The sequence below is a fragment of the Lepisma saccharinum genome, chromosome 9 (assembly GCF_977018435.1).
Source record: "Lepisma saccharinum chromosome 9, izLepSacc3.1, whole genome shotgun sequence".
Classification (NCBI taxonomy): domain Eukaryota; kingdom Metazoa; phylum Arthropoda; class Insecta; order Zygentoma; family Lepismatidae; genus Lepisma; species Lepisma saccharinum.
The window spans coordinates 396,733-409,136 of NC_139237.1; the positions used below are offsets into that span (position 1 = coordinate 396,733).

At 49.1% G+C, this 12,404-nt stretch overlaps 7 protein-coding genes and 1 non-coding gene across 8 annotated transcripts; 5 read left to right on the forward strand and 3 right to left on the reverse strand.

The window, feature by feature from the left end:
• Positions 1 to 2,729: 2,729 nt before the first annotated feature.
• On the forward strand, positions 2,730 to 3,104 carry LOC145992965 (histone H2A). Its single transcript, XM_083129355.1, has one exon. The coding sequence runs from the start codon at positions 2,730 to 2,732 to the stop codon at positions 3,102 to 3,104; it is 375 nt and encodes a 124-aa protein (XP_082985481.1).
• Positions 3,105 to 3,774: 670 nt separating this feature from the next.
• LOC145992966 (histone H4-like) lies at positions 3,775 to 4,095 on the reverse strand (the record flags this gene model as incomplete). The annotated part of the gene is made up of 1 exon (XM_083129357.1): positions 3,775 to 4,095. A coding segment is annotated over one exon (321 nt), but the record flags the coding sequence as incomplete, so codon positions are not given.
• Positions 4,096 to 4,329: 234 nt separating this feature from the next.
• On the forward strand, positions 4,330 to 4,740 carry LOC145992967 (histone H3). The gene has a single exon (XM_083129358.1). The coding sequence runs from the start codon at positions 4,330 to 4,332 to the stop codon at positions 4,738 to 4,740; it is 411 nt and encodes a 136-aa protein (XP_082985484.1).
• A 2,248-nt stretch (positions 4,741 to 6,988) lies between these two features.
• Positions 6,989 to 7,107, forward strand: LOC145993064 (5S ribosomal RNA). The gene has a single exon (XR_014442276.1). It is a non-coding gene; the product is annotated as a 5S ribosomal RNA (ribosomal RNA).
• Positions 7,108 to 9,237: 2,130 nt separating this feature from the next.
• On the reverse strand, positions 9,238 to 9,609 carry LOC145992968 (histone H2B). Its single transcript, XM_083129359.1, has one exon. The coding sequence runs from the start codon at positions 9,607 to 9,609 to the stop codon at positions 9,238 to 9,240; it is 372 nt and encodes a 123-aa protein (XP_082985485.1).
• Positions 9,610 to 9,808: 199 nt separating this feature from the next.
• LOC145992969 (histone H2A) lies at positions 9,809 to 10,183 on the forward strand. Its single transcript, XM_083129360.1, has one exon. The coding sequence runs from the start codon at positions 9,809 to 9,811 to the stop codon at positions 10,181 to 10,183; it is 375 nt and encodes a 124-aa protein (XP_082985486.1).
• Positions 10,184 to 10,853: 670 nt separating this feature from the next.
• LOC145992970 (histone H4-like) lies at positions 10,854 to 11,174 on the reverse strand (the record flags this gene model as incomplete). Its single annotated transcript, XM_083129361.1, has 1 exon — positions 10,854 to 11,174. A coding segment is annotated over one exon (321 nt), but the record flags the coding sequence as incomplete, so codon positions are not given.
• A 234-nt stretch (positions 11,175 to 11,408) lies between these two features.
• Positions 11,409 to 11,819, forward strand: LOC145992971 (histone H3). Its single transcript, XM_083129362.1, has one exon. The coding sequence runs from the start codon at positions 11,409 to 11,411 to the stop codon at positions 11,817 to 11,819; it is 411 nt and encodes a 136-aa protein (XP_082985488.1).
• The last annotated feature ends 585 nt before the right edge of the window (positions 11,820 to 12,404 follow it).

The following is a 12,404-nucleotide window of genomic DNA, read 5'->3' on the forward strand; positions in this document are numbered from 1 at the left end:
TGAAGGAATTTTTCGAAGAGGCGGCGTTGCTTGAAAACACCATTGGCGTTCCAGTGGATACATCGTAGTTGATTATGAATTTCTCCTCTATTGTTGTGCCCCATTGTCCAGTATTTCTGAAAATATGTCGATGATGGTTATAATTTTACTGATGGTGTCCTTGCAGGTCTTTAATTTGTTGAGTCCTCCTTGGATTTTTCTCCATATACTCTGGATATTCCATGACCGAATGAGATCTAACAGGTCCTTGATGGAGTTTCCGGGGGGGTCTTCCGGGGTGGCTGCTTCATTCGGTGATCTGTTTGGTAATTTAGGCCAGGTTGTGGGTGCGGGCCTGGGTGCTGCTGCTTGGGTGTCCTGTCCTGTGTGTGAAGTGGTTCTCGTTGATTCTTGTTGTTTCCTGGTGGCTGCGAAGAGGGGGCAGCCTCTGTAGTTTGCTGGGTGGTCTGCCTTACAGTTGGCGCAGCGTGCAGGTGTTGTTCTTGGTTTTTGGCAGGTTTGTGAAAGGTGTGGTCCTCCGCAGCGCACGCAGGCGGGGTTGGCCCTGCAGTTTGTTTGGGCGTGTCCTAATCTTTGGCATCTGTAGCACTGCAGTTGCTGGCTGGGTCTGTATTCCTCCACTCGGATGCGATAGGCCAGGAGGGCTCCCACGTCGTATACGTTCTTAGCATGTTCATCCTTGATCAGGGTGGCCATGTAGAGGGGCATCTTCAGCTTTTCCGTTCTGGATTGGTCTTCGTCCTCTGGTGTGGGCTCCCTCTGCACCCTTTTGTGTAGTTGAACGACGTTCTCGACTTGGAAGCCCAGGTCTTGTAGGTCGAGTTTGATATCTTCTACGTTTGTGTCTCCCGGCATGTCTCGCAGTACCACCTTGATGGTGTTCTTGCGTGGGTTCCCGTGGGCGTACTGGATTCTCCTTTCTTCACAGATCTTTTTGGCTACTTCGAAGTCCTTCATGCTGTGAAAATGTATTTTGAGTCCGCTGGAGGTGTTGAACATGGTGGGACGACTCTGGGCGTTTCTTGTGATTGCCTGTCCTATTGAGTATGTCTGTGATGTCTCATATATGTATAGTGGAGGTGGTTTTATCCTGATTTGCCGTGCTGGTGCAGGTGATGATGGTTCTTCTCCAGACTCCTCTTCTTCTCCGGGCTCCTCTTCGTTGTTCCTATCTGATAGTGCTGCGAACTGGTTACTGATTGCTGTAGGTTTGTTTTGCAAGGAGGAGTGAGAAGGGCGGGCTACCTTCTTTGGAAACTGGTACCCCTCTGTGTCTTCTTGGTTGATTTCTTTCTGTGCTTCTTTGTGCTGGGTGGTCTGTGTATCTATCTGCGTATAGTCTTGGAAAGTGACGGTCCTTTTCTTGGTTGGCTTTTGATATGTGATTGTCACTTTGTCCTGCAGTTCTCCTTCTTTGTTTCCTGACGCAGTCGTTGTCGTGGGGGGTGGTTTAGGTCTACTGTGCGGGACTCGTCCCAGAGTCACGAACTGCATTTCCTCTGTTATTTGTCTTGGCTGGTTCTTAGGTGGGGTTCTTGGTCTTGCTTCTGTCGTTGTTTCCTCATAGAAGAACTCCATGGCCTTAGGGTGGTTCATTTCTGGTGTCTGCGGGTATCTCTTGTTGTTATTTGGGCTCCTGTCGCGGGTGTCCGGGGTCGTTTCGGCTCGCTGTGTATCGCCTACCAGTGGCTTGGGTGACGTAGTGGCTTCTGATTGGCTCTCGCTGGATCTCGCTCGCGGAGGTGCGGGTATGGTCGGCTGCCGGTCTTCTGCTGGGTTGGGGTCCCTTGTCGGAGCGCGGACCTGGGTGAGAGCGGGTCCCTTGTCGGAGCGCGGACCTGGGTGAGAGCGGGTCCGGTTTCGGGGCTCGGCTGCTTTAGCGGTAGGTGCCTCTGCTGGTTCCCGGTCTTCTGGTATGGTCGGCTGCCGGTCTTCTGTTGGATGGGGTCCCTTGTCGGAGCGCGGACCTGGGTGAGAGCGGGTCCCTTGTCGGAGCGCGGATCTGGGTGAGAGCGGGTCCGGTTTCGGGGCTCGGCTGCTTTGGCGGTAGGTGCCTCTGCTGGTTCCCGGTCTTCTGGTATGGTCGGCTGCCGGACTTCTGCTGGGTGGGGTCCCTTGTCGGAGCGCGGACCTGGGTGAGAGCGGGTCCCTTGTCGGAGCGCGGACCTGGGTGAGAGCGGGTCCGGTTTCGGGGCTTGGCTGCTTTGGCGGTAGGTGCCTCTGTTGATTCCCGGTCTTCTGGTATGGTCGGCTGCCGGTCTTCTGCTGGATGGGGTCCCTTGTCTGAGCGCGGACCTGGGTGAGAGCGGGTCCGGTTTCGGGGCTCGGCTGCTTTGGCGGTAGGTGCCTCTGCTGGTTCCCGGTCTTCTGGTATGGTCGGCTGCCGGACTTCTGCTGGGTGGGGTCCCTTGTCGGAGCGCGGACCTGGGTGAGAGCGGGTCCCTTGTCGGAGCGCGGACCTGGGTGAGAGCGGGTCCGGTTTCGGGGCTCGGCTGCTTTGGCGGTAGGTGCCTCTGCTGGTTCCCGGTCTTCTGGTCGGCCACTCGATGTGCGCCCAAACCGTCGATTCTTTTTAAGAAAGGACGGTTGATATCAGACGGACCAATGGCGCTTCGAGACGTGTCTCCCGGACGCTCTCATTCGCGGCGATTCAACACTACTTAACAAAACCACCAAACTGGCTGGCAAAAATTTGTGTTTTCACGTTGTATCGATAGCAAGAGATCATCATGTCTGGACGCGGAAAGGGAGGAAAAGTGAAGGGAAAGAGCAAGTCTCGCTCCAGCCGAGCCGGACTTCAGTTCCCCGTCGGCAGAATCCACCGACTTTTGCGAAAGGGCAATTATGCCGAACGTGTCGGTGCCGGTGCACCGGTTTACCTGGCCGCCGTCATGGAATATTTGGCCGCCGAAGTCTTGGAGTTGGCCGGCAATGCTGCTCGCGATAACAAGAAGACCAGGATCATCCCCCGTCACTTGCAGTTGGCCATCAGAAACGACGAGGAGTTGAACAAGCTCCTTTCTGGGGTCACGATCGCCCAGGGTGGCGTGCTGCCCAACATCCAGGCGGTCCTTCTTCCCAAGAAAACCGAGAAGAAAGCTTAAGCTGACACCCTACCCCCTCAGCTTCTAGCAAATCGGCCCTTGTAAGGGCCACCAATTACCTTAGGAAAGGGTCATTGTCTACTCTATTTTTTTAAGTTTTCAAGTTTGAAGTCTGTAGTCTAATCAGGACTTGTAACTTGGCATGCAAATCCTGTGTTGATTCAATGTTGTTTGCCTATTTCCGATAATGTCAGAGAATAGTGGCTTACCTGTGCGTATACATCTTGTAAATTTTGATAGCATAGAGATTATGACGTGTGTTTTGTTTTCGGTGGAGTCAAGCTGCACTGAAAATAATAATAATAAAAAAATATATATATGTTCGCCTGAGTTATATTAATTGATGTTATAATTTGACAGAAGCAATCTGAATTTCACATAAATTCCTTTTGCTTTGCTAAACGACGAACGAAGAAGCAACGAGGGGTGGATAGTCATCTAGCGAATGCTGAGAGTCCTCGCGTGAATATTTTTTGTTGAATTCTCAATTATTTCAATCATTCTTATGTCATTATCAACTCCAGACGAGAGAAATCGTTCGAATCGAGGCTGGGATCAGGGGGTAAGGTTCGGGGAAAGTTGAAAGCTGACATTTCCTTCCTCAAAGAAAAGATTTGTGGCCCTTAGAAGGGCCGATTTTTCAAGATGGAGGACAGGCAAATTAGAGCCCTTAACCTCCGAAACCGTACAAGGTTCTGCCTTGACGTTTGAGTGCGTACACGACGTCCATGGCGGTTACGGTTTTCCTCTTGGCGTGCTCCGTGTAGGTGACGGCATCGCGGATAACGTTCTCCAAGAACACCTTGAGGACGCCGCGTGTCTCTTCGTAGATGAGACCGGAGATTCGCTTCACACCTCCTCGCCGGGCAAGACGGCGGATGGCGGGCTTGGTGATACCCTGGATGTTGTCTCGGAGAACTTTACGGTGGCGCTTGGCACCTCCTTTGCCGAGTCCCTTTCCTCCTTTACCTCTGCCTGTCATTTCTGCAGTGCACGTACGTGGATTCGAAAGATGAGAATGAAGCCTTCCCGGCGAGCCGGCTCAGTTTTGTACGCCTTCGACAGAGGGGGGCAGAATGGCGGGAGCCAATGGGAAATCCGCTTTTCGGTTTGATTTCACGAATCAGGAGCATGCACGGCACCTTTCAGGGCAAAGCATATAAAGGCATGATTTTTGGTTGGCGCGATTGTTTGAAACGGAAACGCTTAGGACAAGCACGCGACAATGGCCCGGACTAAGCAAACTGCACGAAAATCCACCGGAGGCAAGGCCCCAAGGAAGCAGCTCGCCACAAAGGCAGCTAGGAAGAGCGCTCCCGCCACCGGAGGAGTGAAGAAGCCCCATAGGTACAGGCCAGGTACCGTGGCTCTTCGAGAAATCCGTCGCTACCAGAAGAGCACCGAGTTGCTCATCAGGAAGCTTCCTTTCCAGCGTCTCGTCCGCGAGATCGCTCAAGATTTCAAGACCGACTTGCGCTTCCAGAGTTCCGCAGTCATGGCTCTCCAGGAGGCCAGCGAGGCTTACCTCGTCGGTCTCTTCGAAGATACCAACTTGTGTGCCATCCACGCTAAGCGTGTCACTATCATGCCAAAGGACATCCAGCTCGCCCGCCGCATTCGTGGAGAGCGTGCTTAAGCGCATCCCGCTGCCCTTGGCAAACAATCGGTCCTTTTGAGGACCACAAATCCTACTTGGAAAGTACGTTTTGGTCGTATCTCTCTTTATTTTTATTATTATTGTCAATCCCTATCCTCGCGTTTATCCAAAAGTTATTTAAAATAATAACGCCGAAGCAATTGGGCGATATTTCATGAATATTCAGTTTTAATAATATATGGGTCAAAAGCTCTCGCTAAATCTTTAAATCTAATATCAGTTAGCGGTTTCTTGCTCGCAGTTCATTTCATAGAATCGATGGAAACGAAGTCAAACAAATTATGACTACATAATGTGACAAGTGTATTGCTTTCATGGTTTACATTTTTTTAAAAAAAAAATGCATGGATGGAAGGGAAAGGATGACACCGTGTCCGATGAAAAGAAAGGTTATAAGATTGAGTGATCGTGCAAATTCGCTCCTTCCAGGAGAATTTTGATGGTCCTCAGAAGGACCTTTTTATGGGGAACACTTGCGTGCTCAACCATTTTACTTCTTTTTTGGTGCAGCCTTCTTTGCTGCCTTGGGCTTGGCAGCCTTCTTTGGCTTTGGCGCCTTTGGTTTCTTGGGCGTCTTTGCCTTTTTCACTTTCGATGGAGACTTCTTTGGCTTTGCAACAGGTGCCTTCTTCTTTTCGCCGGTCTTCTTTGGTCGCTTGGCCGGGGCAGCTTTCTTTGCCGGTTTCTTCTCCTTGGGAGCCGAGCGTTTGGTCTTGGAAACAGCCCCGCTTTCCGGTTTCTCCTTCAGCGACGAAGCGCTGAGCTTGAAAGATCCGGAGGCACCCTTTCCTTTGGTTTGCACCAAAGAACCTGATGCCACGGCGCTCCTCAGGTACTTCTTGATGAAGGGCGCGAGCTTCTCGGCGTCGACCTTGTAGTTCTGGGTGATGTACTTCTTGATGGCCTGCAGGGAAGAGCCTCCGCGCTCCTTCAAGTTCTTGATAGCGTTGTTCACCATCTCGGATGTCCTGGGATGGGAAGGAGCCGTTCTCGGCTTTTTCGCCTTCGAGGACTTCTTGGGCGAAGCCGCCGTCGGGGCTGAGGGAGCTGATGCCGTATCTGCCATATCTACGCTCTTTTCGGAACGAAAATGAATCCCCGCGCTTGGTTTCGACCCCCTTTTCTCTCGGAGCGCGGACCGGAGCGAGAGCAGCTCTCAGGCGGGCCGAAGCAAACTGAAGTTTGTAGTTGCCACAACGGTAAGTGTGTTTCCTCCTCTTTCCAAGATTAATTTTTTCAGTGCTGAGCTAGAGAGCACCAGCATCCCTCGTTGTTGGGTACGTTCCGGAAACTTTGAAGTAGCCGTGAAGTGCCGCAGTCCGTCCCCACGACTTCCACGTTCCTCGCTTCCTTCGTGTCAAACTCACCGTAGGTGTACGCGCGACCTCCATATGCCCGTGATTTCCTTAGTTTTCTCTGAGAAAAGGTAGAAGGTGCGTCGGTTGCACGGAGGAGATGGAAGTTCAATCCTTCCCCTATTCTCTTGCTGAGAATCAGGTGCCTTGAGCATACGACAGGCCTCTCAAGCCAATCTCCGAAGTAGCGTGTGTCGCACACGCCTGTGTTTGAACGAAGCTGGCCTACTTCCAATGTATAGCCTTTAATTTCGTTTATAGGCGAAAATCTATCGCATGAGGACTGTGGTTCGATTCGAAAGCAGCCATTTGCACCGAAAGTTAGCGCGGCCCTTCCTGCTCTCCGCCGATAAATAATAATAATGTAATAGTTTGTGTCGAGGTGCCCGTTGCCTACTTTGGTTTGTGGGAATAGCGCGTATTCGAGAACTCGATGAAGTTGTCCGAAGATAGCACAAAAATAGGAAATAGCTAGGCTGGAGAGACTATATATATATATATATATATATATATATATATATATATATATATAACTACGCACTGGTAATGATCAGGCTGGAAAGTTCATACGAACTAACCGAGCCCAATCACTTTTTCGTTGTTAGGTCCTGGGTATATAGTGTGGAATCAAAAAGGTTGGTCATGAGATTCACTTTTATTCACTGCACTAAATTTTCTTCCCTATCTTGTAGCTTTTATGTTCACACATCTCTCGAAGGGTGTTAAAGCACATTTCTCACTATGACTACAATGAAATGTATAATTATTTGTTATGTTTCTTCTACACGTTCTTGGCAGTGCCCACGAGACGAGACATTTCCCCGAAAACGAGAAGTTGGACTATATGTACCTTACCGAAAGCAGTATCTTTCGCCAACGGCCATACCACGCTGAATATACCGGTTCTCGTCCGATCACCGAAGTCAAGCAGCGTCGGGCCTGGTCAGTACTTGGATGGGTGACCGCCTGGGAACACCAGGTGCTGTTGGCATCCTTTTTCTTTTTCAAGGTTCATAGTGGCCTTTTATTTGTGAATCGAAGCCGATCAATCACCCACAGTTTTTGCACAATCGCTTTTTTTTTTTTTTTTTTATGTACATGTCATCAAATAATAATAATAATAATATAAGTGAAGAATGTATATTAGTATATATGAATATCGGGGAAGGCGACGTTCTTCTGTTTTTTGTGGCGTGCGGGGTTGCAGGGTGCGTTCTTATTACCGGCGGCCGCCATAATCCCGGCGGGGAGCGCTGGCCTGCCCGGCGGATCCGCCGCGTCGCTCCCCGAAGAGGCCGGCGTTGGTAGTTTTCGGCGAGGATACGTGCCGGCGGTTGCAGGGAGTGTGTTTTTTGGGCGTTTTTATTTTTTTGCAAAATGCCATCGCCGTGGAAGGAGGCGTTCGCTAAAGGGATAGTCCCGGCCCGGCAACCCTGATCCGTTGGCAATTTCGCCCGAAACGCACCGGGGGGGGGGGGGGTGCACACGCAGAATAAAGAATTGGAAATGTCGCATACTCGTTGGCGAGGACACGTAAACCGAGGTTCTGTTTCAACCGATGCATGTCAAATCTCGCGTCTTTTCCCTTCGGAAAGGGAATGCTCGATCAGTGCAGTGATGTGAAAGTGTCCCCGCTAGTGGACAATTTAGCAGAAGGCAAGTGGGGAAGGTCCTGGTCGGAACGGTTACTTTTGGCAGCAAACGGTTACGAAACTGTTACTTTTGTCAGTAAACTGTTACAAAACGGTTACTTTTGGCAGTAAACTGTTACAAAACGGTTACTTTTGGCAGTAAACGGTTACAAAACGGTTACTTTTGGCAGTAAACGGTTAGTTTTAGCAGGGAACGGTTACAAAACCGTTACTTTTGGCAGCAGACGGTTACGAAATCGTTACTTTTGGCAGCAGACCGTTACATAACCGTTACTTTTTGCAGGAAACGAATTAACGATAAAATGACCATTCGGTATTTCTCGACTGGTCGGGAGTCGGGAAGTCATTTCCCGAAGTCGGGATCGGGACAGGATCCCCCCCCGGTCCCGACTTTTCGGGATCCCGCACACCCCTAATATTAATGCATAGGATGGAATGAACATTTTTTTTTTGCCATGCCAACGTAACCTAACCTCCCAGAGGATCTGGGTTCAGACGAACGCGAGACAAATTCCTGGAAAAAGGACCTTGCCTAAGACAACTTTGGTTCCTCTTCAAAAATTCGCGTACACTTTCGTTGTGTAGTCAGCATGTAATGATACCGAATGGAGGCATGTAGGCGTTCGAACCACACCCCTAACTGAACAAAAAAATGCTAATCTTCCGGGATCGTAAGTTGAAGTTCCACCCCCCCCCCCCCCCGATGCCGCCGCCCTCCGGAAACAACGTTCAGATCAATTCTTGGAGTAACCGATTTCTAATGCAACGGTTCCCGCCAAATGTCACAGTTCGTTGAGCGTACCAGTTCTCACCCTTTCATAGAAGTTAAGTGAGCCCTTTTAGTGCAAATTATGAATGTGACTGCCAAACTCTTCCTTTTTCCCTGCTCGTGGAGAAAACTTAAAGTAATTTTGAAAGTAAAATGAAGGAAAACACGAAAAATGAAATAAAATCACGACCTAACAAAACCTAACCTAATGTAACCCAACCGAGTATATGCAGATATTAATCTGTGTGTACCTTTCACTGCCATACTCTAGTAACAAACGTACAATTGTAAAATAGAAACGTGAAAGTTATTTTTGTTAAATATACAAGTTTATTTTATGTGTTCATCCAAAATAATAATGCGCCGAATCAATTGTTCCAAGTCTTAGGTTATTTTTTTGCAGAGGCATTTTGTCCAAATGTAACTCTAAAAGTCCTATTCAGCAAAAGAAACTAAAAAATTTGGAAATTTAGCCTATTTTTGTAAATTACGTGCTGGTTGACATTAACATTCATTCGTACCTTAAAAGCATTTTTTTTATATACGTAAGGTCAAAAATCTTTTCGCTTGCAGGCTGAGATATCGTTAGGTTATGTAAGTGTACGTTTCGGAGGGGTGGTAGACAAGTTCGTCCAATTCCAAGATTCAATTTTTGGCCCTAAAAAGGGCCTTTTTCGGCAAGGTAACTATTTCCTTGAGTTTACTTTGAGCTGGTGTACTTAGTCACGGCCTTGGTGCCTTCACTGACGGCGTGCTTGGCCAGTTCACCGGGGAGGAGCAGCCGGACGGCCGTCTGGATCTCCCTGCTGGTGATGGTCGATCGCTTGTTGTAATGAGCGAGCCTGGAAGCTTCGGCGGCAATGCGCTCGAAGATGTCGTTGACGAAGCTGTTCATGATGCTCATCGCCTTGCTGGAGATGCCGGTGTCAGGGTGAACTTGCTTCAACACCTTGTAGATGTAAATTGCGTAGCTCTCCTTCCTCCTCCGCTTCTTCTTTTTGTCTCCCTTGGAGATGTTCTTCTGGGCCTTTCCGGCCTTTTTGGCGGCTTTTCCACTTGTCTTTGGCGGCATGTTGCAGACAGACTCGATGTGCGCCCAAACCGTCGATTCTTTTTAAGAAAGGACGGTTGATATCAGACGGACCAATGGCGCTTCGAGACGTGTCTCCCGGACGCTCTCATTCGCGGCGATTCAACACTACTTAACAAAACCACCAAACTGGCTGGCAAAAATTTGTGTTTTCACGTTGTATCGATAGCAAGAGATCATCATGTCTGGACGCGGAAAGGGAGGAAAAGTGAAGGGAAAGAGCAAGTCTCGCTCCAGCCGAGCCGGACTTCAGTTCCCCGTCGGCAGAATCCACCGACTTTTGCGAAAGGGCAATTATGCCGAACGTGTCGGTGCCGGTGCACCGGTTTACCTGGCCGCCGTCATGGAATATTTGGCCGCCGAAGTCTTGGAGTTGGCCGGCAATGCTGCTCGCGATAACAAGAAGACCAGGATCATCCCCCGTCACTTGCAGTTGGCCATCAGAAACGACGAGGAGTTGAACAAGCTCCTTTCTGGGGTCACGATCGCCCAGGGTGGCGTGCTGCCCAACATCCAGGCGGTCCTTCTTCCCAAGAAAACCGAGAAGAAAGCTTAAGCTGACACCCTACCCCCTCAGCTTCTAGCAAATCGGCCCTTGTAAGGGCCACCAATTACCTTAGGAAAGGGTCATTGTCTACTCTATTTTTTTAAGTTTTCAAGTTTGAAGTCTGTAGTCTAATCAGGACTTGTAACTTGGCATGCAAATCCTGTGTTGATTCAATGTTGTTTGCCTATTTCCGATAATGTCAGAGAATAGTGGCTTACCTGTGCGTATACATCTTGTAAATTTTGATAGCATAGAGATTATGACGTGTGTTTTGTTTTCGGTGGAGTCAAGCTGCACTGAAAATAATAATAATAAAAAAATATATATATGTTCGCCTGAGTTATATTAATTGATGTTATAATTTGACAGAAGCAATCTGAATTTCACATAAATTCCTTTTGCTTTGCTAAACGACGAACGAAGAAGCAACGAGGGGTGGATAGTCATCTAGCGAATGCTGAGAGTCCTCGCGTGAATATTTTTTGTTGAATTCTCAATTATTTCAATCATTCTTATGTCATTATCAACTCGAGACGAGAGAAATCGTTCGAATCGAGGCTGGGATCAGGGGGTAAGGTTCGGGGAAAGTTGAAAGCTGACATTTCCTTCCTCAAAGAAAAGATTTGTGGCCCTTAGAAGGGCCGATTTTTCAAGATGGAGGACAGGCAAACTAGAGCCCTTAACCTCCGAAACCGTACAAGGTTCTGCCTTGACGTTTGAGTGCGTACACGACGTCCATGGCGGTTACGGTTTTCCTCTTGGCGTGCTCCGTGTAGGTGACGGCATCGCGGATAACGTTCTCCAAGAACACCTTGAGGACGCCGCGTGTCTCTTCGTAGATGAGACCGGAGATTCGCTTCACACCTCCTCGCCGGGCAAGACGGCGGATGGCGGGCTTGGTGATACCCTGGATGTTGTCTCGGAGAACTTTACGGTGGCGCTTGGCACCTCCTTTGCCGAGTCCCTTTCCTCCTTTACCTCTGCCTGTCATTTCTGCAGTGCACGTACGTGGATTCGAAAGATGAGAATGAAGCCTTCCCGGCGAGCCGGCTCAGTTTTGTACGCCTTCGACAGAGGGGGGCAGAATGGCGGGAGCCAATGGGAAATCCGCTTTTCGGTTTGATTTCACGAATCAGGAGCATGCACGGCACCTTTCAGGGCAAAGCATATAAAGGCATGATTTTTGGTTGGCGCGATTGTTTGAAACGGAAACGCTTAGGACAAGCACGCGACAATGGCCCGGACTAAGCAAACTGCACGAAAATCCACCGGAGGCAAGGCCCCAAGGAAGCAGCTCGCCACAAAGGCAGCTAGGAAGAGCGCTCCCGCCACCGGAGGAGTGAAGAAGCCCCATAGGTACAGGCCAGGTACCGTGGCTCTTCGAGAAATCCGTCGCTACCAGAAGAGCACCGAGTTGCTCATCAGGAAGCTTCCTTTCCAGCGTCTCGTCCGCGAGATCGCTCAAGATTTCAAGACCGACTTGCGCTTCCAGAGTTCCGCAGTCATGGCTCTCCAGGAGGCCAGCGAGGCTTACCTCGTCGGTCTCTTCGAAGATACCAACTTGTGTGCCATCCACGCTAAGCGTGTCACTATCATGCCAAAGGACATCCAGCTCGCCCGCCGCATTCGTGGAGAGCGTGCTTAAGCGCATTCCGCTGCCCTTGGCAAACAATCGGTCCTTTTGAGGACCACAAATCCTACTTGGAAAGTACGTTTTGGTCGTATCTCTCTTTATTTTTTATTATTATTGTCAATTCCATCCCTATCCTCGCGTTTATCCAAAAGTTATTTAAAATAATAATGCCGAAGCAATTGGGCGATATTTCATGAATATTCAGTTTTAATAATAAAGCTCTCGCTAAATCTTTAAATCTAATATCTTACTCGCAGTTCATTTCATAGAATCGATGGAAACGAAGTCAAACAAATTATGACGACATAATGTGACTAGTGTATTGCTTTCATTTTTTTAAAAAAGAAAATGCATGGATGGAAGGGAAAGGATGACACCGTGTCCGATGAAAGGAAAGGTTATAAGATTGAGTGATCGTGCAAATTCGCTCCTTCCAGGAGAATTTTGATGGTCCTCAGAAGGACCTTTTTATGGGGAACACTTGCGTGCTCAACCATTTTACTTCTTTTTTGGTGCAGCCTTCTTTGCTGCCTTGGGCTTGGCAGCCTTCTTTGGCTTTGGCGCCTTTGGTTTCTTGGGCGTCTTTGCCTTTTTCAC